The following is a 27,079-nucleotide window of genomic DNA, read 5'->3' as shown; positions in this document are numbered from 1 at the left end:
AAACTGGTTAAAAGTAGGGCTTAAAAAGCTGTTCAACAGATTAACCTGATTCTTTGGGTTGGCAAAGGTTCTAGTTGACTATATTTTGTGCACCGAGGCTTCACTCAGTCTTCTCTAAAGAGAACATATTTATCTACACTTGCACTCTTTCCATGACTTCTCTTGTACTCCATGAAGAATATAACAAAATCTCACCAATAGCACCAAAATATCTGAGAGACTAAAACATCTGAGAGCAGCAGGTAGGTAAAAAAAACTTTTCCTAGATGTCCATTTCTTCTTATTCTCCCTGTCATTCCTGCCACACACCCATGGGGTGGGGACAGGGGGGTAGAAGAGGTGCTGTGACCAGTGTAAGTATTGCTTGTATTCAGCTTGTATTCAACTAAGTGAATAAAAAGAAAGGAAAACATTCCTTTTAAACTGCTTTTTCTTCCAGGACCCTCAAAGACTACAAGGCACGATTTGTACTCCAGAGCAATGAAATGTGAGCGAGTATTTCCTCAGACAAATAGATTTATGATTTTTATAATGACCCTTGAAAATGATTTATTAGCTTTTTCAGAGAAAATGATCCTGTAAATAAAGTAACTTTAAATTCTATACATACAAAGTACAGATTCTTCATTTAGCTTCAATTTACATTTTAGAAGTTTTCATCTTTCTGACCATCCACCGTCTTTTAAACCTCTTGGCATTTTGTTTATTTTGGGTTCCTAGAATAGAAAGGTCTGTGCAGTAAGAATATTAGCGATATAAAATTCCCAAGAAACATGTAATTCAAAAGGTTTTTTCAAGATTTTCTAGTTTATATGAATGAAAATACTAAAACTGTCTATTAGATTGTACATTAGATGTGTTTATATACTACATTGAACTATTTTTCAGAAACAACTTAAAAATATTAATATAGAAGCCACTATCAGGGAAAAATTATAATTATATAAACAGAAAATATAATTATGTACTATCTTCTTCAAAAGAACATTTTCAACTAGATAGAGCCAATAAAATAAAACTGAATCTTACCCCAAGAATTATTCAAAAACTGGGCTGCGGCCTTTTTCACTGGTAACCTCTTGTTGGCAAGAGACAGGAACTTATTTACTAGAAAAGAGGGTTATTTACTATTTCTTTGTTTTATTTGCAGAATAAGTGAGAAAAGTAGTCCATAAGAAAATTACCAGTAGTTCTGTTGGTTCCTGGACCATATAAAGAATTATGTATGAAGGCTTTGGCTGCTTGTTGCCTTGAATCTCTCAGATCTTGGTCTTTCAGCCTTAGAGCCAAGTAGCTTTTGTTCTGGCTGGTGATCAATACAAAAGGGCAAAATAAACTATTTTTGTCACTTTCATAAATAGTGATAATTGAAATTCTAATTTTGTATATGCATAAATAAGATAATGAATAAAACTAAGTTACAAGGCTATTTTACAAGAAATAGACTAACATTCACATTTTAGTAGAGCAAATGTTTTATTTTTTATAAACATCAAAACTGATTTTTCCAGAGGATCCAATCTGAAGTTACTACTAATTAAAATATTTCCCCATATAAGCCAATACTTTAACTCCCTCAAAAAGGTCACCTTTACATTCCACGTGAAAAAAAAGACTAGTTACCTGACAGACTGTACTTTTTGCACTTTTTCTTTAACTTTCTTGGAATGGCTTCCTTTTTCAGACTCTTCATTTTTCTTTTGAAAATTAACTAAAAAAAATGGAGTTACATTTTCTAATTAGCATTTATGTAAATAAATCAGGAATGTTTCCTGGAGGTCAATTTAAATAGCCACTACACAACAATTTGGATGCAATTTTTATTTGTAAGAAGTAAAGAGAACACGCTCTCTTTCTAAGGGCCAATATTTGGAAATATCTGCAAATGCATTTGACACTTACGTGAGAAGTGACTTAGAAAAATCCATACCTTCTTTCAACTTTCTTGGCAATTCCTTTATGCTAAGGAAAAAACAAAAAACCACTGACTGGAATGGTAGATAGTAAAGATCACTTGAAATGTGTTAACACTATTTCACCTGGTTTTACAAATAAGATTACCTCCTTTTATTACCACCGTGCACAATTTTTACTCAGGATATTTCACCAGTTTTGGAAAGCAAAAGTCATTCCAATCTATGATCTAGTATTACTAGGATGGGAGCATCTTCTCAATTTAAACCTAAAAGCACATCAGCAGGCTTCCAAAGCAGCAGACTGCTATTGTTAACAGAGTGAAAGACTTAAGAACAAGTTATATAAGACAGTATTCAAAATATGAATTGAAAATACGAAGTAAAGGCCTTGCTTTATTTGGAGAAATCACCAAGACTTAAATTCAGCATTTCAGGCACAGGAGACAGGGATGGAGACAAGGACCAGCCTCAAGAAGTATGTGGTCTTAATGGAGAGACAAATGTAGACTGAGAAAACGTGAGGATTCAGAATGTGATATAGAAGCACTTGCACAGTAGAAAGACTATATGAAAGAGGAAGTGATGCGAGGTGGGGGATGGGATGAGAAGGAAGAAGGTGATACTTGAGCTTGGTTTTGAAGAATGTAAGAGAATTTGCCACCAAATAGATTTTTGTTTGTATGTTTAATGTATTCAGGATATGATTAACTCTTTGGAAAAGTTCCTTTACTGAAAATTTGAGAACTGTTGGCCTAGGTAAAAGATGGGCTAAGCTTCTGAACTCAAAGCATTCAGGAGAATCAAGGAGATAGAAAAAAATAGGTAAAAGATGGGCTAAGCTTCTGAACTCAAAGCATTCAGGAGAATCAAGGAGATAGAAAAAAATAGGTAAAAGATGGGCTAAGCTTCTGAACTCAAAGCATTCAGGAGAATCAAGGAGATAGAAAAAAATAGGTAAAAGATGGGCTAAGCTTCTGAACTCAAAGCATTCAGGAGAATCAAGGAGATAGAAAAAAATAGGTAAAAGATGGGCTAAGCTTCTGAACTCAAAGCATTCAGGAGAATCAAGGAGATAGAAAAAAATACAAGTATCAAGAAAGCTAAATTTAGTAGGGTTTGACTGAGTGCATGGGATAACTATAACTTTTGGCTTTAAACCATAAAAAAAACCAAAGCTGCTAAATGAAATATGGGGCACAAGGAGGGAGGACAGGTTGGTGGCACATAAGGCAAATATGAGACAGTCCAGTTTTAGGAGCCTGTGGATAAGTGTCTACTACCCCACTAAATGATAAATTTATTTCCCACCATCTACCTTGCCCATAGTACAATAACAGGCACTCAAAATTTATTTAATGAACATACTGAGATCAGGAATTCAGAAGATAATATGGAAATAAACAAAAAGAAATGGCAAAAGACTAAAAAGAAGTGGAATATTTCCCTCCCATCTTTCCCACCAAATTCAAATCCCACTGTGTAAGCTTTCTGATTTAGGTTATGTAATTACTTCAGTTATCTGGATTCAAATAAATGTTTGTACCAGTATGTAATTTAAAGACGGGTGTGTATAAACAAGTAATGTAAGAAGATCCTTTACTTACTTAGTTTGTGAGGCTGTAGTTAACTTCTCTAGAATAGTATCTGGAAGGAGTTTTCTTTTCTTTTTGAATAAAAACATTTAAAAACAAATTAAAAGTCACGTACAAAAGACATGTCCGGAATTTCTTCTTAAGTTACTGATTTTAAGGACAGCCTTATACGTAGGCAAATGAATTGGGCTGAATACTGCCCCCACTTTCTCTAAGCTATGGGAAGACTGGGTCCACAAAACTCAGAACCTATTCCACATTCTCGGGATAACTAGGTCACTGTTGCAGACTGAAAGCAGTTAAGTCATATTCACTCGTAATCAGTTTTCTGTGGCAAGTATGCCAGACATCAGACAAAAAAGCAATCATACCTTATGTCTGGACAGCAGTTAGTTTACAATTCACCTCGTTTAGTTCTCAGGGCAACCTGTTTTCACATAAACTGCCTCCGCGAGGCTAAATGACAGGTGTCATGGCCAGGTGAATGTCAGAGGTGGGACTCTAACTTCTACGATTTCAGGTTCACAACTCTTTCCCCCTTTCACTTTCAATCGGTGGACAGTAAGGGGTGGAACATCTTTCCTTCCACCGTTGCCGGAACAGTGACTTTCCCCCCACTCCAATATGTTACCAGTCCAAACAGCACCGAACGTGGGAAACCTACTCCAAGCCGGGTTGTATCAAAAACGAGACGCCACGCTATCCTCTAACCTTTTGTTCGATGAACAGCTCCTCGCGCCGCTTCCTCTTCTCCTTCAGGAGCGTTTTATCCCTGGGAGAAAGGGTGACAAGTCAGCGCGGGGAAGGACAAGCGGGACGGGAAGAGGCAGTTCTCCCCGCTGGCCGCGAGGTCCGAACCTGCGCGCGGTCTCTCGCACTCGCCGCTCCTCTTCTCTCGCCTCCGCCTGGGCTCTGGCGAAAGTCAGCTCCTCCGGGGCCTCGTCGTCAAACTCATCGTCCCCTTCCTCGTCTTCCTCCAGCGGCTAAGCGGCCGCGCCGCTGCTGGGCTGCCCGAGCAACAGGCCGTGCTCCGCCTCTTCCTCCGAGGCCGGCTGGCCCTCGTCCACCATCGCCTCGGCCGATGCCGGGGTGCGGGACGCGCGCGGCCGGAGCTGCACCATGGCCTACGCCGCTTTGAACCACCTGACCTCTGACCCGGAGCCAGTCGCGAGCGGATTGCGACGTGAAAGAGCAGCCGACGTAAGCTTTCATCGCCCCCTGACGGTTCGGAAGCCCCAGTACGGGTGGAGGCGCATGCGCAGGGCGAAAGGGGCGTGGCCTACGGGCAGCGGGGCGTGGCTTACTGCATCGCGTTCGCCAGGGCTGTGGGCGGAGGCGCGGCGGAGTTTGAAAGACCCCACAGATGCTCCCCGTCTGCGAGGGCGGCGGGATGGGGTTTGTTTCAAGGTTAAGATGATGAATCGTGCTGCCCCCCTCGTCTGCGGTGCCGAGACAGGGCTGGCGCGAGTCATCCCGTGCTGTGCCCAGAAGCCCGGCAACCGCAGGCCCCAGTCGCCGCGTCGCCGCCTTTTGAGCGCCGGGGTCCGCTTGGTCGATCCAGTTCGTCGGCGGTTGTAGGTGCGGCTCCCTTCACTCCGCACACCCCGAGGAGGTGGAGTTTCAGGGGGAGAAACGCTGTAGCGGAATGACGCCGGTGCCTTTCAGTCCTGCTGTCACCGAAGAGAGACAGGGCCCACAGACCCCGGCGTAAATGAACCCTCAGCACCGGACGTGTGCCCGGCCACCTGCCCCTCAGCCACTCTACAGTGACCCACTGACGCCACTCCGCAATAGCTGGTTCATTGTCTGATTCCCCCATCAGAACATGAGCTCCGTGAGTCTGGTTCCCGCCTGCGACCCCAGGACCAAGAACAGCGGCCGCGTCGCAGATGCTGAATAAGTAACTGTTGAAAGAATGAATGATTCACCGTTACTTATTGAATGCACCCTAGTTTTAATTTTTTCCTCCCAAGCATATTTTGTCTCTTGGAGCACTGGACCCCTTGTGATCTCCGTGGTTATCTCCTCCTACCCAGTATACGGTACTAAATGATTCATCATTCCCTGAACGAATTGAGCTGTTTCCTTCTACCATGCACTTGTATGTGCTGTTCCTTCTACTGATATGCACTCCCCCATGCAGAACCCGTATTTATATTTCAAAACTCCCACCCAGGCTAACTTCAAGCACCTTAACATCCACCCCATCCCCACTCTACCCATCTCTATTTGCACTCTTCTCTGAACCTTGCACAAATTTCTATTAGTGCACCTTCTGTACTGTATGGCAGTTTATGTGAAGGTTGTTCCAATCATTTTATTTCTAATCTATCATACAGATGTTTAATCCATGCTAAATTGAATAATTCTGTCTCACATGTTTGGTATTTTCAATTCCCCTTTTATCTCTTCTGATTTAGAAGCAATTCCCAATTTAAAAACAATAAAACCAAATATTGAACAAACATGACAAAACACAAAAACAAGATAAGCTGTTGGTACCAAAGGTCCAGCATGAGACTTGTTGCAAAGAACAGTCCTGAAGCCTCTGGGCCTTGATCAGACAGAAATTACAAATCAAAACTATAATCAGACTCCCTGAGACAGTGTGCTGATTTTCATCATTTTTATCACTGGGAACATGTATAAAATTAATTTGGAGCAGCCCAGCGACAAATCTATTAGAAGTGCGTGATGGTATTTTATGTACAAAAATTGTATTATAAGCATTACAAAACTTTATAATGGGTATTACCAGTCTCCTCAGTGTACATCCCTTGACCCACCCATGTAAAGTGTGAATTGAGCTCTCAGGGTGCCTCGCTGGCTCCCCAGACTCCCCATAGACTCGCTTAGTCTCATAACGCCATACATTATGAACATCCCTTTTCCTTATGCAAAGGACCTTGGGGATTTATTAAGTTATGACTTGAAAATGCAGTACAAAGTTTTATACGACTGTGTCTTGTTGCCTATTTCTGCAAAAGCCAAGGGTGTAACATTAAATGCAGTTTTGCAAAGGACTGAGGTGATGTGGCCCAGGTGCATAATCACTCAGGGAGCTCACCTGATCCAAAGGGCCATGTCATGTGTGACCTTCATACGCTGCTGACTAATAGCCACTCCCCCCAGTCTGGCCTCTGATGCTTGCCAGATAGCAGGCATTCCAAGGGCGCTGGATGCCTCATTAGGTGATGGGGCTTGAGGAAGGAGCTGTACTCTCACTATTTTATCAACATAGTAAGAATGACATTTTTAAAAATCCCATGGGAAAAAACTCCGTGCAGAATTCAGTGTCTGGGAAAGGCTGGCAGACCTAGCAGGGATTGTATGCTTCTGCCTTATGATTTTGGGAAATAGCCAACAATCACCTCTGTCTTCCACCCTGGCTGTTAAGAGGCCAGAGCTTGGCCAGAGCTAAATGTTAGGCAGTTGTGTTTATCCTTGGGGTCCATATATTGTGTTTTATTTTGTTTTTTTTTTGTCATCCTGATTTTCTACCTGCTTGTGATTTGTCCTTCCTTGCGTGAGTTCTTGTAAGTTATCCCACATTCTTTAAGGTAACACGACCAAAACAAGGTAAACATGGAAAAGAAAAAAACCCCAACAAAGATATCTTGGTGTAACATCTTTATACAATAATTACCTACTATAGAGAGGAATTTTATTTTCCACCAAAACTTGTGCAAAAATCAGAATGAAATAGCAGGGTTTTACCCCTCAATTTTTATCTTTGCCCGAATAGCAAAAATATAATCAAGATAAGTACTTTTTTTTTTTACATAATACAGTTACAAAAATTTTGCCCTCCCAATTACCAACCAGCCATACCAAAGTATCGTATGTTTCAGTTCAACCAAACAACATGCATTAACTGTGCAGTCCTCTGACTTCCAGTAACACTTGCTGTGGCTACTTCCAAGCCCCATCACTTATCAACAGGTTTGATTCCAGCCAGGTAATCAGAAAATATTTTTAGATCTTCCAATACAGCTCACCATCCACAAGACCATTTTTCCTCTGGGCAACCGTTTGTCATCTAGTTCTTAAATATACCATAATTTCTTCCTTCTCCAAGACACTTAAGAAGTTTCAGTTTCATGACGGGCAAGGGCCTCAGGAAGAGTTGTGCCACAAGGTCCCTGGAAGTGAAACCTGAAACAGAAGGACCAAACAGCAGGATTATGACCTACAGCTTAGCGAAGTGAACGTACTACTACTTCAGCAAGTCACACATTTCTTGTCTATATCCAGAGTAAAATCCGAATTTTCACAAATATGGTATTTTGATTTTTTGTGCTCACTTCTTTCATCTAGTTTCTGACAACTCAAGACATAACACTTCACTTTGGGTTGGCCTCTATGTCTAAGGGAATTTAGAGAAGCAATTGTCTAGAATTTATGTGCTATAAATAGAAATTTTATTTTAAGGGATGGGGGAGACATGATTGTAAAGTATATTTTGTGACTGTAAGTTTAAAAATATATATGTGTGTGTGTGTATGTTTATATATACATAAAACATTAAAACAGCATTCACATATACTGAGGACAAGAAAAAAAACCTCATGCACCACCCAGACAAGCCTCTCAAACCATCCATTGGACTTCATGACTAGTCTGACTTGTAATTAGAAAGCAGAAAAAGAAAAAGGAAAAAGGAGGGAGAAAAGAGAAATCAATGATTTTTGTTTCCTTCAAGGAAAACCACTTAGGATAGGCAAATAAATAAGTATGAATAAGAAACAAAAACAGGATTTTCTAGTGCATTATTAATAAGAAAATCAGTTGAGCATAATTCAAAATGGCAAAGGCACTTCCTGAACGTAATTCATCATTCACATTATTTATTCTTGACACAATACAAATCGTGAATGCCTTAGCCCGCAAAGACCCTGTTCTCTCAACAGAGTGCCATTTAATGGACATCCCTGACCAACTAGCATCTCCAATCCTTCTGCCACCTGCAGTATGCTGAACACTGGCTGCTAGAAAGCTCCTCGCCAGCATGGTGGTTATCCAAGAATCACAGGCAGGCTTTTAGAGAATTCCCACATCCTCAACTTCCACAGAAGTTCAAGTGCCCCTTTCCACATTCACTCTTCTTCCACTTTACAAAAAACAAGCTGTCTCCTTGCTCACCCCAAACGAGTGTGAGAATATACGGGGTGCCACATAAAGGAACGTTTTAGTACTAGCATAGATCTGAAAAAACAAACAGCATCCTTCTGCAAGCAGGGCTGTTCTAGTCCTGCTTTCAATAAAGTTGCAAGAGGGTCTGACAGAATTATCAATGAACAGGTTGCTAAATATGATACAAAGTTACCCTATGTATTTTGGCATGTAACTTGGCAGGCGGTCCAAAATCTGAGTGGCACCCTAACAAAATTCCTTTCCTGCCTGGAGTTTATGGGGCCTAGGCTTCTCGTTCTGTAAAAAGCAAAAACTAAGAATTACAATTGACATGGAAAAAGTAAAATTTAGCTTGGCCAGTAAATATCTGCCCAGCAACTCCTCAGACTAGAATAAAAGACCCAGACAAAGCCAGCTGAAAGTTAATAGGAAATGATATTTTTTTCCCCAGGATAAGCTGCAAAGTGCCATAACAATTCCCTTTTTTGAGTAACTACTGCTTTTTCACTCACTGAGGAATTTTGTTCTCTAAAATCAGAAACTATCAGAAACTTTGCAGTTTGAAATTATAGCCGTAAAGGAGCCGATAGAATATTTCTATGCCCTCATGCCTCAAAGATCTAAGTCGCTTTGACTCCAAGAAGCAGCTGGATTTCCAACCCAGGCGCAACGCAACAGCTTCAGGTAAGGGGTTCTGGACATAACACTCTACACATCTATCTTAACTGTAGTTTCTAAGGAAATGCTCCACTTTGCCAGCCAGACTCAATGTTGGCCCCTTTACACACAGCCCTGCTAGATGCTTTGAATCTATCAGAAACTGCTTCACTTGAATTCCACTTAAACTCCCACCTGCCCCAAAATCCTATAATAACTCTACTTTTTCCTTCGCTTGGGGGCACACCCCACAGTTCCACTGGGGTGCCGCCTCCCTCTTTGCACTGAGTCAATAAACCTGATTTTGACAGACTACTGGTTTACTTGTGATTATGGGTGGATTGGGCTAGAACAACATGAACTCTGTCTCCTTCTAACAATATGTGACACGTAGCCATGGATACGTGCACTAATTCAAAAAGTTTATGTCCCATTCATCTATTAAGAGATGCATTTCCGATGCAATTTTACTTTTTTGGAGTTATCAATTGTAACTTATTTACTGTTTCAACAACTGTACTACAAATTACTGCAGTGATGATTCAATCTAGAAGAACTTTTTGGTAGAACATTACTAAAAATGTTAAGGATATTGAAAAAAAGTAAATGATTCCTATGGTATTTTGTTGAAGAAGGGTAGCCAATAAAAGATTTAAGCATAAAAATATATGAGCACAAAGAAATAAAGAAATAAAAAAATATATATAAACATTCCATTAGTAGAGGTAGGATGGAAATACAAGTTCAAAGAGAAAAAGAAAAATTCTGAAGGTTCCAGCTGTTAAAGAAGCGCTTGTATACTCACTTTGTAAATGGATGATGGTGCGCCCCAGATAGTTATGGCATTCAGATTTGAATGGATACATTTAAAACCATGTTACAACAGTTTTATTTTTAAATGTCAGTATTTGTAAGATACTTGGAATCACATATTTTTCAACTATTGATAAAAACTGTAAATGTCAACTTTAGAATGTGAAAAGGGTACATGAACAATGTTTGAAGACCCCTTTTTTAGCACACCTGTGTACTTTGCCCGACCCCCCCAGCTGTAGGATAACCAAGATGCTGTGTCAGTTCCAAATCTGTTTATGCCACTGTTATTGGCTAATGCAATCATCTAACTTAATTAAAAATTATGTAATAAACTGCAAAAATATAGCTGGTAAAACAGAGTTATTTCTAGGTAAGCTAGTTGAATGCTTTGGAAAGACACAGTGAGTCACAATGTAATTCTGTTAAATTAGGTGTAGGTGTAAAAGACTAGGAAGGAAGATTGCTTCACAAGTTTCTTTGTGTAAGTTCTTACTCCCCTTAAAAAAAACAAACACATACAAATATCAAAAATCCGAAGTTGTAATCTAGTGTTTGCCAAGATTTCCTGATAAGAATCACCAGGGCCATTTGTTAAAGGTACAGACAGTTAGACATCTCCTCCTGGAAATTCTGATTCAGGAAGTCTAGGTAGGGCCTTAGGATCTAATCTTCTTGGTTGTCTGTTTTGTATAAAGTAAGGGCTGGGGGTAATTCTCATCTTCGGGGAAGTCTGGGGAACCCCAGGACGATCATAGATAAGCTCTGAAAAAGGTGGGCTTCAATAAGCAGATCCCTAATCAAACAAAAGGCCTTTAGCTCTATAGCAAAAAAAAGCAAAGAATGTACATTCATGCTTTAAATTAAAATAAAATTTTTAAGGCATGTATGTCCCTTTTTTTTTTGTCTTTTTTTACTGACCTGTAACGGGATCGCAACCCTCGGTGTCGCGCCCGTACCGGGGACCGGCAATGGGAACGCAACCCTCGGTGTTGTGCCCGCACCGCGCTCAGCCAGTGAGCAGGAACCGGTCTCCACATGGGATCCAAACCCTCGGCGGGAGCGCCGCCACGCTCCCAAGCGGCGCACTCTCCAGTGCGCCACCGGGCCGGCCCTGTATGTCCCTTTTTTATTAGTCTCGCATTATATGGCTTTTTTTTTCTTTTAAAAGATGACCAGTAAGGGGATCTTATCCCTTGACTTAATGTTGTCAGCACCATGCTCTCCCAAGTGAGCTAACCGGCCATCCCTATATAGGGATCCGAACCTGTGGCCTTGGTGTTATCAGCACCCACTCTTCCAAATGAGCCACGGGCCAGCCCTTAAATGGCTTTTTTGATTCACAGACCAACTGGGGCCCAACTGGGTGGACTAAGAAGGCTCTACCCCCTCCCTTGATGGCACAGTCAGGTGGGACATTCAATTTTCCTATCAAGTGTGGACACCTGTAACTTAAAAGAAGTGACCTCTTCATAATCTTGATAAATAAATATGTAACAAAAGCAATCTATCAAACTATTTTTTAGCTAAGAACTCCTTAGACCTCTAAACTCCTCCAGCAGTTAGCTTCTTAGGGCACCTTTTCCCCACAAAAACGTGTTACTTCATTACCTGACTAACTGCCTCTCCTGGAACCCCTCTCTCATTCCACTCCAGCCAAGTTGACCTCCCTGCTATTCTTCAAACCTCCCAGGTGTGTGGCCCCCTTCCTGCCTTTGCTCCAGGTGGTCCCAGTGTCGGGGAAAACTCTTATCCCGGATAATCTCTTTAGCTAACGTCTTCACCCCTTCAAGATTTTTCTCAAATCTCTTCTCAAAGAGGCTTGCCCTAATGACCCAATCAAATCCTGCAGGCTGCCCCCACCCCAATTCCACCTGTGCTTTTCCCCATAACCTTTCCACCTTGTCTTGTGCTACAGAATTTGCACATTATCTTTACTGCTTACTGTCTGCCTCCACTACTAGAATGTAATCTCCTGTGGCATATTTTTGTTTTGTTTACTGACAAAGCATATCCTAAGCACCTAGAGCAGCATCTGGTTCATAGTGGACTTAAACTAATTTTCAAAGTTCAGAGAAATTAAAAAACCAACAGAGCATCACATGGTCACTTCAGGGCCCTTTGAGGGCCCTGCACACCAGTTCATGGTGAACACGAATCCCATTTCTGCCCCAGCAGATGTACAAATCCCTACATGCCAAGGACCCTTGGGGTTGAGTAACAGTCAAAACACTGAGGTTTAAATCTGAAAATACCTAGGGTTTACTGTAATAGCAAAGGTTTATCAGAAATCATCCAAGACAACCATCTGGGAAGGGGAAAATGACAAAACCAAAACTGGAACTAATCGACACCTTGAAAATATTAATACATTTCCATGGAAGGCGAATTCTATGACTTTGTCTCTAAATTAGATCCAGGGCAAGAAATCTGAACAACTAGGGCAAGGCCTAAGGAGTCTTGTGAGATCCAAGTTTATAATATAGACAGCATTCTAAACACCTAAATAGGTAAAAGAAAATCAGGTTAAAAGTAGCAAGGAATATTATTCCAATTTTCTTTTTTCTCATTAACCTAGAGCAGGGGTTGGCAAACTTTTTTGGTAAAGGGCCACGTAGCAAGCTTTGCAGACTGGACAGTCTCTGTTGCAACTATTCAGTTCTGCTGGTGTAGTGTAAAAACAGCCATGGACAATACATAAACATATGGCCTACCCTTCCCAGCCTCTAGCAGCCACTGTTCTACTCTCTGCTTCCATGTGATCAACTTGTTTTTAGCTTCCACATGTGAGTGAGAACACCTTGCATTTTCATATGAATTTTAGAATCACCCTTGTCAATTTTGGCAAAAAGCCAGCTGTGACTTTGACAGGGACAGGGTTGAACCTTTACATTAATTTGGGGAGTATTGCCATCTTAGTAATATTTAGTTGCCCACCCCATGAATATGAGATATATTTCCATTTATTTAGGTCTTTATTTCTTTCAACAGTATTCTGTGGTTTTCAGAGTATAAGTTTTGCATAGGCGACAAGTTTTTTAAAAGCATGCCTTCCTTTCTACCACTCACACACACAAATAACTGTGAACCAAGAACACACGTTGTAGCTGATTAAAGAGACACATGGAAAAGACTAGGACCAAAGCTGGTTAACTCACCTGAAGAGGATGCTATTTAAATGTGTATGACATTTTTTTATCCTAGTGATGACTCAGGGCAGTGGTTCTCATCCTGGCTGCACACTGGAGTCACCTACAAAACTTATAAAAATCATGATGCCCAAGCCACACCTCAGATCAGTTCCATCAGAACGAATGAGGTGGCACCCAGGCATCAGTATTTTTTACATATGCATCAGCCATGGTGGAAAACCACTGATTAAAGTAATGGCAAGAGTTTCAGTGAAGTTTTATTTATATTTTTTATTACTTATTTATATTCTACTTTACTCTAGAAAGGAATTAAGCAGAGTGAGAAGAATTAAAAGTGAAGGCAAATAACAGGGTGAGAAAAAAGCAAAATAAGGGGGAAGACATAAAATGGAACCTGGAATGAGACTAAAAACGCGCACTGTGGTGATCTACACTTTTTGCACACAAACTTGGGAATCAGGATCGGTGTCATAATATGGCCACGAATACAAGTATTCTTGGCAATTAGACAAAGAGGGATTTTCCCAGATGGCCTCCCAATGAGAACAGTGGGTGATACAGTACTATACGGGCATTGCCCAGGCTCCCTGAGCACTCTGTAACCTACAACTAAAGGCCATTACTAAATCTAGTCTAAAAATACACATGAAGGGGTTAGCTCAGTTGGTTAGAGAGTGGTGCTGATAACACCAAGGTCAAGGGTTTGGATCCCTGTACTGACCAGCCACCAAAAGAAAAAATACACATGAAAAGCAAAGTCTAAGGATCAAAACAGGAGGCCTGGCCAGTTAGCTCAGTTGGTTAGAGCATGGCCTTATGACACCAAGGTCAAGGGTTTGGATTCTGTATGGGCCAGCACCAAAATAAATAAATAAATAAATTTTAAAAAATAAAGTATCAAAAAAGGGCCTCCAAAATGTGACAAAACCAAAGCCCTACGGCAAGCCCCGGGTAAAAAGACACAGCCCTCTTAGTCCACAGTAAATTGCACCTCGTTCTTCCATAAAAGCAGTTACAGACCAAACAAGGAAACACAAACTCTGAGTCTATTTTTAGATATTACTACAACAGGTAAAATCTGTTTAGATGACCATGACCAAACCTGTCCTATACCTCCCATCTCCCACCTTGGTCATCCCTGTACCTGAATCTGTTCGTGGCTGGGGTGGTCTCCATGTTAAATTCGGCCACCGGCACCCCCCTGGCAGCCACCTGGGGGGCAAACATGGCGGCCGGGTAGACCACAGAGGAAGTTCCCACCTGTAAAGCAAACACATGGAAATGGACAAATGATCACACCTTGGGAGGAAGAAACACTTTTTCAGAAAACCGTGACAAACCCAGGCAGGTCTGTGGCTGCGGATGTGAGGAAAGCTCAAGCAAGTGGGACAAAATGGAGAGTGCCCAAGGGACGAGTGGCAAGTTAGGAGGCGACCTCTGGCCAGTCACTGGGATTTGGGAAGAACGTGTGACATGAAAAGGTGAGTGACACAGACAGAGGGAGCAGCAAAAAAAGACCGAACCAACAAATGATCCGTGTCCTTTAAGTTAAAAAATACAAATAAAAACCACACGTGTCATCCATCATCCCACTACCCGAAGATAACCGCTGTTAACGTTTTGATGTGTATCTTTTCAGACTTTTTCTTATAAATAGATATTTATAAACACATCCTTTACAGGAATGGAAAGACCAGACGTGTTTTGTAAACCAGCTTTTCTCTCTTAATCCACCACGAATACCGATGTCATCCTGGACGCGGGGACATAATCACTAAACCCCGGCTGAGCGAATACACACCCACAGCAAAGGACCTCGCTTTTAAAGACGTGTTAAGGATATTTTGAAACATGCATATACCTTCTGCAATTAATTCCACTTCTAGGAAACGTGCCCTAAGGAAATAACCTGAAGAGCAGGCTCGTTAGCCGATTAGGTTATGACCAACGTCAGTCTAAGACGGCGGCAGGTGGCCAGGAAGGACGCCCGAAATGGCTGCGGGAAGTTTCCCATTTGCCGAGAACCACAAAAGACCCCCGCCCCCCCCACCGCCACGTCACCTTCCCGCAGGTGCGCGTGATTTTCCCCACCTGTAGGAAAGTCCCAGCTCAGCTTACAGTGTCGCTTGGTCCCCTCGTCCAATGACCGTGAGCCCGCTCCAGCGATTAGGCTCTATAAGGCGCTCCCGCGCTCTGCACGCGGCTGAGGCCGCCAGGACGTGCTGGCCGCTGGCTGTCTCTCGGCGACTCGGGGCCGTGACTGGAACTGGGCTTCCCCATCACCGTGGGACCCCGTCCGTCTCTCCACCGAGGGCCCCAAGCCTCCACCTGTGACGATGCTCAGCCCGGCCCTTTTTCCCGATCGATGGCCGCCAGCGCATCCACCATGGCCTCCCAGTCGGTGAGTTTCCGTCGGGTTTCCCGTCCCTCTGTCTCCGGGACTCGGCCGAGGCGAGCGGAGGCTCCCGTTCCCACCCCCTCTCGCTGGCCATGGGGTTCGCGTTTCTGCCAACAGGCATTCGCGAGTCCCACCGCCGGCCGCCCCAAAGCTCGACGACCCTGCAGGGTCCCTCAACCGCCAGAAACTGGTGACGATGGCCTCCGGTGGTCTGAGACCTCTCAGCACCCCAACCGAAGCGGGGACGCCCCTTCGTCCGGCACTTCCTCCCCCATTCTCATGGGGGTGCCTCGTCTCTCCCGGGACCCCCTTCTAAAATGTCTCCCGACGAATCTTCACACTTTGGGTCTGACTCCGGATATTAAGCCAAACAAACTTGTTAGGTTTTCCACCCAAGAACGGCCCAGCTGTAATTTAGACAATCAAAACAGGTGGCCTCCCTTTGGGTCCCTCAACCCCGACATTCTACGGGACTCAGATAACTTTTACGAGCAATCGGGAAAACGGGCTGAAGTTACACTTGGGTTGCGTCCCTGTCTCCTGCTGTGTCTTGTTTTGCGCTTGGGCGGGGTGTTTCCTTCAAATGCTAAAGTTTACATCTGAGGATATTCACCAGAGCGCTATTTAAAATATAAAAATATGAAACAGCCAAGTGTGTAGCAAAGAGGATTAGCCAAATGTATCATTTTATAGCCATATAATAGAACTCCATGCAGTCAACTGAAAGATGATGTAGATTTGGAGATACTGACATAGAATATGCTAAGTGAATTGCATATTCTATAATTGAATGAAGTAGTTTCAAAAAGGAACATAAATCATGAACTCATTTTTGAATTTTAATCAATATGTGTACATCTGAATAAGAAAAAGTCTAGACCAGAGGTGGGCAAACTTTTTCTGAAAAGGGCCATACAGTAAATTTTTCACGTTTTGCAGGCGATACTGTCACAAGTAGTGTGAAAGCAGCCACAGACAGGGTGCAGAAGAATGGGCATGGCTGTGTTCCAATAAAACTTTATTTACAAAAACAGGGTGCAGGCAGATGTGGCCCACAGGCTGCAGTTTGCTCCCCCTGGTCTAGGAGAAAACATACCAAAATGTCAACAGTGACTATTTCTGGATAGTGGGATTATGAATGATTTCTAGTTTCTTCTTTATAACTTTATGCTTTTTTGTATCTTCTTAATTAAATTTAATAATGAGCATGTTATTTTAAAAAATCATTTTTAAGTTATTTAAAAAATCTGAACCAATAACATGTTCTTTTCATTTTGGGAGAGGGGGCAGGCTTTGAGATGCCCAAGATGTGGTCTTGCATAGCTTCATATTTTAGGATGGGTTCTTATTCACTGTTTCTTAGTTTTTCCGTAGAATACCACAAGACCTCTCAATACATATTTCTCAAGAGAAGGAAGGAAAGAAGGGAGGGAGGGAGGGAGGGTGGGAGGAAGGAAAGAAGGAAGTCAGAAAACAACAACAAAATCCATCCCAGTCTCCCATGTTTTAAAAAAATCCCAAGGATAAGGAAGGGTGTGACATACCACTAGACATAAGTCACAGAGGGTGAGCTCTCTGTCAACCTCCTCCAGAATGGCAGGATCCAGGTTTTCTCCAAACCACACAACGTGAGGTCGCAGCAAGCCCCCGCATCCTGCCTCTTCACACCTGAAGGAATGTGGTCCTTAACCCAGCCCTGAGCCCAGACCTGTCACAAGGTCTGCCCAGGTGGGTCAGAGGGAGGGAGGGGCTGCCCCAAACCCAGGCCATCCACATGGGTCACCTCTGATCCCTCTCATGCTCTATGCCCTCTCTCTCTCTCCTGGCCCATATAAAGTTGTACTGGATAGGATATACTAAGCTGAACTGTCCTATTAAGTTTTCATCTTGGCCATGTACACAAGGTTGATGTAATGACATACTGTTTCAGCTAAGCGCAACGCTCTCTAACACCCCAACCGTCCTCTAATTTCATCAATGACCCCCTTCCATTTTCTCTCGGATTCACCTCTTTCTGGCCCTGTCTGTGGCCACCTTTTCCAGTGTCCATTACCAAAAATCTCTCATCTTTCACTTTCTCCCAGCTGTACATTATCTTATGTAACCTTCTAAAATCATCTCCCCAAGCACCATTTTTCTCCTATTAATCTCTTATATCATAGGAATCCCCCGTGATGCCCTACTCTTTCAGATTAAAACTTTAGAATTCAGAAACAAAAATCCTTATTAAAAAAATAAAAAGAGTTCTGTGGTTAAATAGCCAGTGAAGTATTAACATATTATTACCACTTTTTAGAAAGTAACAATGTACTTAAGCAGATTAAATGCCCTGAGAAGTCTTGCAGCAAGCAAACATATTTTAATTTTGTTTAACCTAATGTTTCCATATTTATTTGAGCACATAACATCTTTTTTTTCAAGTAATGCCTATCGACATTGCATGGAATTAGTGTTCCATGAAACGCTTTTGGAAGTGTTGTTTTAATGAATGGTTTTGAAAAATTGATATGAAAATCTCTCTAGTTTTTTTTTTAATCTACAAAAATTCTGTTTGGTCCTGTAATTTCACCTAGACCCTAACCCTGGATTAATAATACTTATGACATTTGTGGACTAGTTACATGATGCCAGTCTCCATCGACACTGGATAACCATCTGTCACATAACAGCTTCAGAAACTTTCCAGACCTCAGATTATCCCACCAATAACATGAAGCAAAAAGAGATTAGAAAGAAACAATCTCTTTACCCTGCTTTGTTCATCCTTTGTCCTTTAGCCTTTGGCCTCATAGGTCAAGGCTGGTTTTAACATTTGTGCATTTAAGAGGCATCTCACCAAATAATCATTTAGATTTTGATTCCTAATTTTCCTTTTTTGTAATCTAGAACACCAAATAAAATCAAAGTTTTTTACTCACCGAGGAAGTTTCTCGACTGGGATTCTGGCATCTTGTGTTTCAGGTTCTGGAGCACTGAAGTAAATAATATCAGAAAAGAAAGGATGTCATTGGTATAATCAAAAACAAGGACTAACATAATCCAGTAAATTTGTATATTTGTCTGGTAGTATGTGGTATAAAACTCCTAATGAATACATGCTAACTTGGAAAGGTACTAGAATGAAGGACCCCAAGCAATTAATTACCAGTGGTTGTACCACAAGAGACGGGATTTCTGTGTGGGAAGGGGCTGGCGTGGCCAGGTGTGCTAAGAGGGATCTTTGTAATTTGCCTTTATACTTCATCATCATTCAGATCTTCTGCAATGACATTATATTAATATACAAGGGCACTTCAAAAAGTTCATGGAAAACTAGAATTGAAAGATCATACAAATTTTCCCATGAACTAAGACCCATTATATGGCTTATATAATTTATACTATTTTAAAATGGCCCAGTAGAACTTTTCTCAGTATTCTGAGTCTACTCTTACTTTTTTCTATTAAAATAATAGCACATGTTCATCAAAGAAATGTTGGAAAATTCAGAAAGACATAAAGAAAAAATAAAAGTTACCCATAACCTCCCAGTCCTGATAATCACTGGAAACATATTTTTTTTCTGGTCTTTTAAACTATATATAGATATATAAACATGGGGGGGGAGTATTTAAATACAAAATTGGGATCATATTGCACATAGTTTGGTATCTTATGGTTTTCACTTAACACTGTAAATTGTTAGCAAAATATTTCTTTTGTCATGTGGCTGTACTGTGTCTAATTTTCCTTCTCATAAATATCCATGGGAATCTTTGATTAATGTTCAATTTCCTCACATTTCTGTTCAACTTAGAGGAGAAAACAACATATACTTATTCTGTAGTGCAGTATAATTACCCTTTTCCTGATAAAGCTGGACAAATTGGACTCTTGTAATTCTCAGCCACAACTCCACAAGAGGTACATCGAGTTTTGAATAAGCTACCTGAAAAACAGATGAAGGGAGTCCAGAATTTAGTATAATCCAGAGCAATCATCTCCATGTCTAAATGGGTACAAAATAATTTGGTGTTCATACATTCATTTATGCAAATAGGCCTTCCCTAGGTATTATGGGAAACGTAAAGGCATGAAGTACTTCTGAATGAGCCAGGAGCACACGCCCTCAAGGACTTGATCGTCTGGAGGGGAAATAACTAACTACAGGGCTACCATGCTCTCAGATGACCTTGGAGTGATGTTCAGCTGGGACTAAAGTGGTCAACAGGTAGATTAAACTTGACCAAAGCTAAGGGCATGACTTACTACGTATAAGATTGATAAGGATCAATGGCCTTGGGATATGTTTACAAAACTTTGATTTAATAAAGCTTGAATCTTTTATACAAAAACAGCTCAATAAGTAAGTAATCAACTAATAAATGAAAAAATAACAGTTAAAACTAGCAACTATCTATTGAGCTAAAGCAATCTCAATGGCCACAATTTCTGAAATAGTTACCGTGCGCCCAGGGCTGTGCTGCCCTCTCTAATCACCATAGGTGACACACACACTTTCATTTGTCCACTCTTCCTTCTTGGGGAACCATCTTTCCTCTATCCCAGGCTGAGCTGATGGAGCTGTCAATCACATCCCAAATGCAAGCTCAGCCACATGTCCCCAACTGGTCCAATCAAAGCACCCGTCCCTCCAGCGGTTGTGTCTGGTCATAAGGGTGGGGACGTGAGCCAAGCGAGGCCCCCTGGAGGATTATCTTCTGAGGAGACCACTAAACTAGAGTGAGCCTGGAGCCACCAGGGGCTACCCCTCCTGGCACATGGCAGCAGGTCAAGTGCAGAGGGAAAAGTGAGCTTAACTCAAAGAGTAAACAAAGCTGGGAGAAGGAGAGGGGCCAGGAAGGAAAGAAAGGGAGATGCTGGTGACACCAGTGCCACCCCAGGGCTCTGCAGTTTTGTGAGCCAACACACCGATTTTGTCAGTTCTACTATCGACATCTTTTACCACATTAACATCTCTGAAATTCAGATGTGTCCCACAATCATTACCAGCCAGGTGACAACGTGACACAGTTGTCATGCTTGCACAGACTTGTGGAAGGACAACCGTGGTTACTGAAAAGTGTGCCGACTTGTTTGTTACTCTTGGTGGCCTGAACAGACAAACACAACCCCTGGATATTTCAGCTGACAAACCACTTCAGGGCCATTTGAGGAAGGAAAATGAGTCCTGGTTGTTGTCTACAACCCTTCTACTCAGACCTTTGGGTAAGACCAAGAGAGGTAAGATCAATATCGGACTTGCAGAACGTGTGTTGCAGCTTGGACGAGGACCCTGGATGAGAACCCCAGAGATAAAAGAGCAGCATTCTCTTAGGAAACGCTATCTCATCAATCCCTGCCAGACAGTGAGACATATCCCCACCAGTTTATTTCACTCATACTTTATGTATGCACAGGAATGAAATAATTTCTGAAGATCTATGTCTGAATAGGCTTTATCAGGCCTGTCCTACAGTATAAAATAACAATTCTAAGGGATAATAAAATAGTATATCATGGTTTAGGCAGATTATGTTCTTTCTAAGTGTCACTTAAAAACACAGTGCATCTTAAAATTGATGGCATCTTTAGTTTAATGAAATGAAGGGGTTTCTTCTGTTTTTACCTAAGTTAAAAGAGTTCTCATCATTTGCAACCAAAATAATCCTTACTAGTATGCACATATGATCTTATTTAATCCTTAAAACAACTCAGTAAAATAGAGATCATCTCCTTTTTATTTTTTTTTTACCATGATACTAATGAGGATCATCTCTATTTTACACATGGCCCACATTCTGAAACTGCAGAGAAACGGGGAGAGTCACATCCCAGACCCAGCAGAAGTAGGTGCCAAAATGACAAGCAGTTAATAAGTGGCTGGCTGTTCCTTGGACATAAACGAGAAGGGATCTAAGTGAACAGCATCCAACTTTTCTTATCAAGGTGACCTTAAGCCTAGGCAAAAACAGGCAGCTTCACTGTACACACGCAAAAAACCCACAACATCCCCACCCATGCACTGCCTCTGGAAGCTCCACATTCAGAAATGCATTCCTTGGGTTTGAAGCTTTGTACTCATTAAATGCAGATGCCTTTGGGGAGAAATCCTTGTATGCCCATTATGCTCTTGTGTGGATGAATGGATAAGATTTTTGGTGACAGCAACATGGGGAGCAGAGTGAGAGGACAGAAGAGAAAGGGAGGGTGTCATCCAGGACAGAGTAGCGAAGGCAGAGGGACCCCAGACAAACCCCATGACGTCACAGACTTGGTCGGCTTGCTGCAGGCTTTCCCATGCCTGATGCTGCCACAGACCCACTTGTCCAATAGCCCAGGCCTATGGCTTCCCTCCGGCCAACCTGGGCAGTTGTCACATAGCACAACAACCCTCCACGGAAGCCCCTGAGGAGGGGCTCATGCGGCCGGCCGTGCAGACCAGTGCTGCTCCAGCAAACTGTGTAACCTGACACCTGGGGCTCCTGGGAAAACGCAGGCTCTGACTCAGTGGGTCCAGGTAACAGCTGAGATTCTGCATTTCTAACAAGCTCCCAGGGGCTGCCAATGCTGCTGGTTTTCAGACCACGCTCTGAGCAGCAGGATGTAGGAAATAACAAGAGGAAAATGCTAGTGGGCAGGTTGGTCCACCCATCAAGTGCCACAGGGCACTGATGTGTCCCTGAGTGAAATGCCACAGCTTCCTGGGGGATGGAACAGGTGGCCAGCAGGGAGGGAAGAAGGGAAGGGGCCAGGGGTCATGATGAAATGGCAGGACATGTGTTTGGAAGTCTCACCATGGATTTCCAGAAGGTTCTTGGTGCCAGCCCTGCGGTGCAGCTCGTCAATGTTCTGGGTGATGACCACGACCTGTCGGCCCTGTGTACCCAGCCGGGCCTCACATTCGGCAATGGCAAGGTGCCCGCGGTTGGGCTCCTTGCTCCGCATGACCTCCCGCCGGTAGTGGTAGAACTCCCACACCCGGGATGGGTTGCGGGCAAAGGCCTGAGGAGTGGCCAGGTCCTGGGGGAGGGATGGAGGAGGCAGGCGTGAGGGAAGGAAACAGGCAGCCGGGGCGCTGATCCCTGTGGCGACCGTCAGGCCCTTCCTTTCTGAGACAGAGGCCCGCAGCAATAGGGGTGCAGGCTGGAGCCCGTCTGCTGTAGATGCAGGAAGTGCAGCACATACTGGCAGGGGCTATATGTCGCCATCCTGAAACTAACCTGGGACCTTGGAGAAACCAGGCCTAACTTCCCCAATGATAAGGCAGGGATAACACAACTTGCCCCATTTACCCCTCTAGTGAGTTAAGAACATGACGTAATATGCGGGAAGGTATTTTGGGTTGAATCTACTCTTACATGGAACCCCAAAATATATAAAGTCAGTCTCATTTTGAGATATACCCAAGAAAAACATGAAATGTAAAATGCCCAACTGAGGTATAATAGCTGTAGTTGAGACACTCAGTTTTTATAACTATAACTATATACACACATACGTATAACTACACATATACATACTCAACTACACATACACAACTACACATATTTTAAAAGTATATATATCGTATTAACAAAGTATACAAAAAACATATTTTCAGCTATGGTTCCTCTCATCTATGGTGGAAGAGCAGAGTGGTGGCTGTCTGGGGTTGGAAGCTGACAGGAAAGGGCACAAGGGAACTTTTAGCCATGTCTAAAATGTCCCACATCTTGATTGCAGAGGTGCTGGTGTTATGCAGATGTGTACACCTGTCAAAACTCACCCAACTGTACACACAAGGTACATGTGTACATTTTATTCTATTTCTTATTTGAATAAATGCAATCTATACTGATCCAGAATGCAAGGAAAAGTGGCTGCTATGATTAAATTTTAAACCTTAACCATAAGGACTTTGGGTTGATGCCAAAATCAACAGGACAATAGGGTGATAGTTAACTTTGAAACTTTCCTTCCGGGTTTCAGGCATCAGTATATGTTCAAAGTCAAACTCTTGGAGTTTGGCTTCTTTCAGAAAAACTTTTCAATATTACAGAAACATTACTAACCTGAGCTTGCCATTTTCTCCAATAGCCTCCAGCTCCTCTGAAAGTCGGCACCCCACTTTCTGCACTAACACCAGCTCCTGAAATGATGACTATATGCTTGGCTTTTGCAAAAAAATTCCGAAAATCTGCCATATCTAAACAGAGAATAAAATCTTTATCAATTGATTGTACCACTTAGATATTTATACCCCATATCAATTGTTTATATTTTGAAACTTGACCTTGCATGAAATTATACTTTATGATACTCAAATAAAAGTCATTTCTGTACCATGAAGACAACATTTCATGCATCTGGCCTGTGACTGTACAGAACCTTACAGAAGCAGGGGCTTTGGGCACCTGGCTCTGAGTCTCTGCTCTGCCTCCCATCGACTATTTGGTCTTACACAAATTACTTACCTTCTTCTATCCCACCTCCTTGACTGTTTGGTGTGTACAATAGTGTCTTCCTTAGAGTAGGCTGTTAAGAAGATTTTTAAAAGGCCAATGGATAGGAACCCATCTTCCTTCATAAAAGTAAGAACAAGCTGTGTGTTTGTGTGAAGGCTGAGCTGAGGTCCACTGGACTCTAAATCCCCAAGTAACTCCCCAAATTCGCCTTCCCTTTGGGGATCTCACTAATTCCAGCTTCCCTCAGCACAGGACCAAGGGTGAGGACAAGGGCTCCTCCCCTGTGAGCAAACGCTCTGCCCCAAATGTGGACACGTGACCTTCTTTTCAGCTCAAGAGTCAAACTTTTCAGCAAGACATTGCCAGAGACATGGGGTGGCAGAAGGGAAGGGAATGCAGGGAGTAACGACAGCGGGGCATCGCGGCCACAGACTCTGGCTCGCCCTCCTGTCCTGCACCCCCAGGTTATCCCCCCGCCTGACCTCAGACCGAGGGGCAGCGGCTGTGGTGAGCGAGGCTCACTGCACCCCAGGCTCCAGCCAAGCACCTTCCATCGGTCACAAGGTGGGGTTTTTCCCTGAAACAAATGTCCTTATCCCAGGACAAGGATCAGGAACCTGACTTGGACCTGACGATGGGGGAGCTGCCTTTGTTTTGCTTGGGTGGCAGAGACTGGCGAAGGGACACGTGCCAGGGCACAGCATGTGGCTGAGGCCAACTCCCTTCTTCCCCAGGCACTTCCCCAGAGTAGGTAAGTGCAGTGGCCCTGCGGACACAGAGCAGAGCATAAGCTACCAAGAGAAGAGAGACTCCTTGCTCTGCTGTCCCCCCGGAGAAGCGAGTGTAGGACCAGCATCACCTGTGGCAGGCCTAGCCACAGAAGCAGGGGATGCCGCAACACGGAGATCTGCCAGGAGTGGCCAACCTGTGTTACAGCACTGGGGATTTCAGCCAGGGTGGAAATGAATTCCTCAGCTGACTGAGCAGGCTTCCTGTCCTCCCCCTCGACATAATGGCAACCAAGGTTAACCCTTGGACTGAATGAGGGGAACAGGTGATAAGAAGGCAAGAAAGAAGGATGGTGTGATGGGGGCTTAGACGGTTAACTTGACTATCAAAGTGAACATGACTCATTTTGTACCAAAGCTGGTAAGGCCGAGATGGCTCCCTCTAGGCAGGGATGGCACTTCCTCAGCCGCCTGAGCCCGGAGTCATAGACTATGCCTGGCCCAGGATAGGGAATCCCAGCAAAGGCTCGACCCGTCCTCCACGTCAAAGCCCTCTGCCCTACAGAGGATGACTGGTACAAATGAACGAAGAGTAATGGTGGACTCTCAGAACAAAGAAGCAGAGAGGTTGGCTCCCTCTTGGGCTACCTTCCTGGAGCTCTCCAGGACCACATTCCTGCAGCATAAGGCTTTAAAGAAATTTAGATGGTTCAGAAGCGCTGCTCTGTTTGGGTATAACCAACCCAACTACGCTGCCAGTCACGCTAAAGCTCCGCCTACACTCGCATCCCCTCCAGAGACAGGCTGGTGTGAAAAATGAAGCCCACATGGAAACTAAACCTTACTAGGCAGGAAGAATTCAGAAAAAGAAACCCAATCTGGGTGGATTAGATTTTCTAATCTGATCTAATCTCCTGGAAGAACAAGGTGCTCAATAAGAAAATGTACAAGTACTTTTCTAGGAACTGTTTGTATGAATCCTGGGTTCAATCTCTATAAATATCCCTAAGAACTTCAAAGTTCACTCCTAAAACTTTCCCTAGACCTTAAGGTCTTTTCTACCCCAAATGGAAACCATCATCCTACTGACAAATATATTCCTAGGTAAGAGTGACTTCTAATAGGGTACCACTTTAAGCAATTTCTAAAAACAAATAAAAAGCCCACATAGGTTTGTTCCTTGAAAAACAGTATGAAAAATATAATAATGTAAATCTAGCATGAAATCTTAAAAAAAAAAAAAAGACATTTCCCAACTGCTAAAGGAAAACACGCCAGTGTGTTTTGCGGTTCCCAACATGATGGCCCACTTTTAGCCAAGGTCAGACAAACACTTCTGCATCCCACCACGGACTCTAGCAGCCTGCTCTGCCCAGCTGTGAACACCAAGAGGCTGGGCAGATGAGTGGAAGTGGGTTCTTTTGGTTCTTTTCCATTCCTGAGGTTGGGCAAAATGGAAGGAGTTAATATGCCTGAGCAGACTCACAGTATTAGGAAAAGTTATCCCAAAGTTGAAAACAAGGCAAGAAATTCAGCTCAGACTTTCAGTGCCACATTGAAGCACTATCTAACAGGCCCTCCTAAGGATCATGAAATTAGAAAATTTTGTTAGGCTCTATACTCACTACAGACTAAGGGCCCAGATATGTTACCTTGTAGATTTCTGTCGGGCAAAGATACAAATCACTCCTGTCCAGTAGAAAATTTAACCCCATATTGCCCTACAGGACAATTACCAGCTCTCCTCCCCCACAGAGAGGTGAGGGGTTTAAAACACAAATCATGTGTGAAAAGCTTAAATGCAAATATTCTCGGAGAAGCAACAAAATGCCCTAAATGAATCTGATTATTAAGAGCTAAGCTCTGACCCTGCCTAGAGGGTACCTGCCTAAAAGAGAAGAGGACAGACTGACTTTCTCCAAAGTCTTCCCCAGCACCTGCTTCAACACAGACATTCCCCTCGACATGTAAGGAATGTTCATTCTGCTGGAAAAGAGGCGATGGCAGACTAAGGATGACTTACTTGAACTTGGACGAGCCATTGTCAGGCAAATCTTGGTTTGCAACGAGGCCGGAGGCTTCCGGGGACAATACAGCTGGGAAATTAATCTGCTTGGGACAGTCTGCAGAGGCCGCATCAGATTTTCTTTGCAGTACTAATTCTTGAGGTGAGCTTGAGAAAAACTGCAAAACAGATAGAAATAATCAGGAAAAAATGTGTGTGTGTGTGTGTGTGTGTGTGTGTGTGTGTGTGTGTGTGTGTA

The 27,079-nt window shown here is 42.9% G+C and overlaps 2 protein-coding genes across 3 annotated transcripts; both read right to left on the bottom strand.

Annotated features, from left to right (window-relative positions):
* Positions 1-516: 516 nt before the first annotated feature.
* Positions 517-4,661, bottom strand: NOL7 (nucleolar protein 7, 27kDa). The gene is given in 8 exon segments (XM_008571041.1): positions 517-716; positions 1,030-1,107; positions 1,185-1,306; positions 1,624-1,711; positions 1,931-1,962; positions 3,521-3,579; positions 4,220-4,280; positions 4,367-4,661. Coding segments are annotated over 8 exon segments (780 nt in total). The 5' UTR covers positions 4,630-4,661; the 3' UTR covers positions 517-639.
* Positions 4,662-7,123: 2,462 nt separating this feature from the next.
* SIRT5 (sirtuin 5) lies at positions 7,124-26,976 on the bottom strand. 2 transcript variants are annotated; one of them, XM_008571039.1, is made up of 8 exons: positions 26,839-26,976; positions 23,695-23,828; positions 22,438-22,663; positions 19,502-19,589; positions 18,580-18,633; positions 17,206-17,329; positions 14,408-14,523; positions 7,124-7,663 (listed from the first exon to the last, which is right to left on the bottom strand). In XM_008571039.1, exons 1-8 carry the CDS (start codon positions 26,951-26,953, stop codon positions 7,591-7,593), a joined length of 930 nt encoding a protein of 309 aa, XP_008569261.1. In that variant the 5' UTR covers positions 26,954-26,976; the 3' UTR covers positions 7,124-7,590. The 2 variants fall into 2 exon arrangements, with proteins under 2 accessions (XP_008569261.1, XP_008569262.1); XM_008571040.1 differs by lacking the exon at positions 17,206-17,329.
* Positions 26,977-27,079: the final 103 nt, after the last annotated feature.

The sequence above is a fragment of the Galeopterus variegatus genome, unplaced genomic scaffold, assembly GCF_000696425.1.
Source record: "Galeopterus variegatus unplaced genomic scaffold, G_variegatus-3.0.2 Scaffold656, whole genome shotgun sequence".
NCBI classification, from domain to species: domain Eukaryota; kingdom Metazoa; phylum Chordata; class Mammalia; order Dermoptera; family Cynocephalidae; genus Galeopterus; species Galeopterus variegatus.
This window is presented reverse-complemented; position numbering and strand designations above follow the sequence as displayed.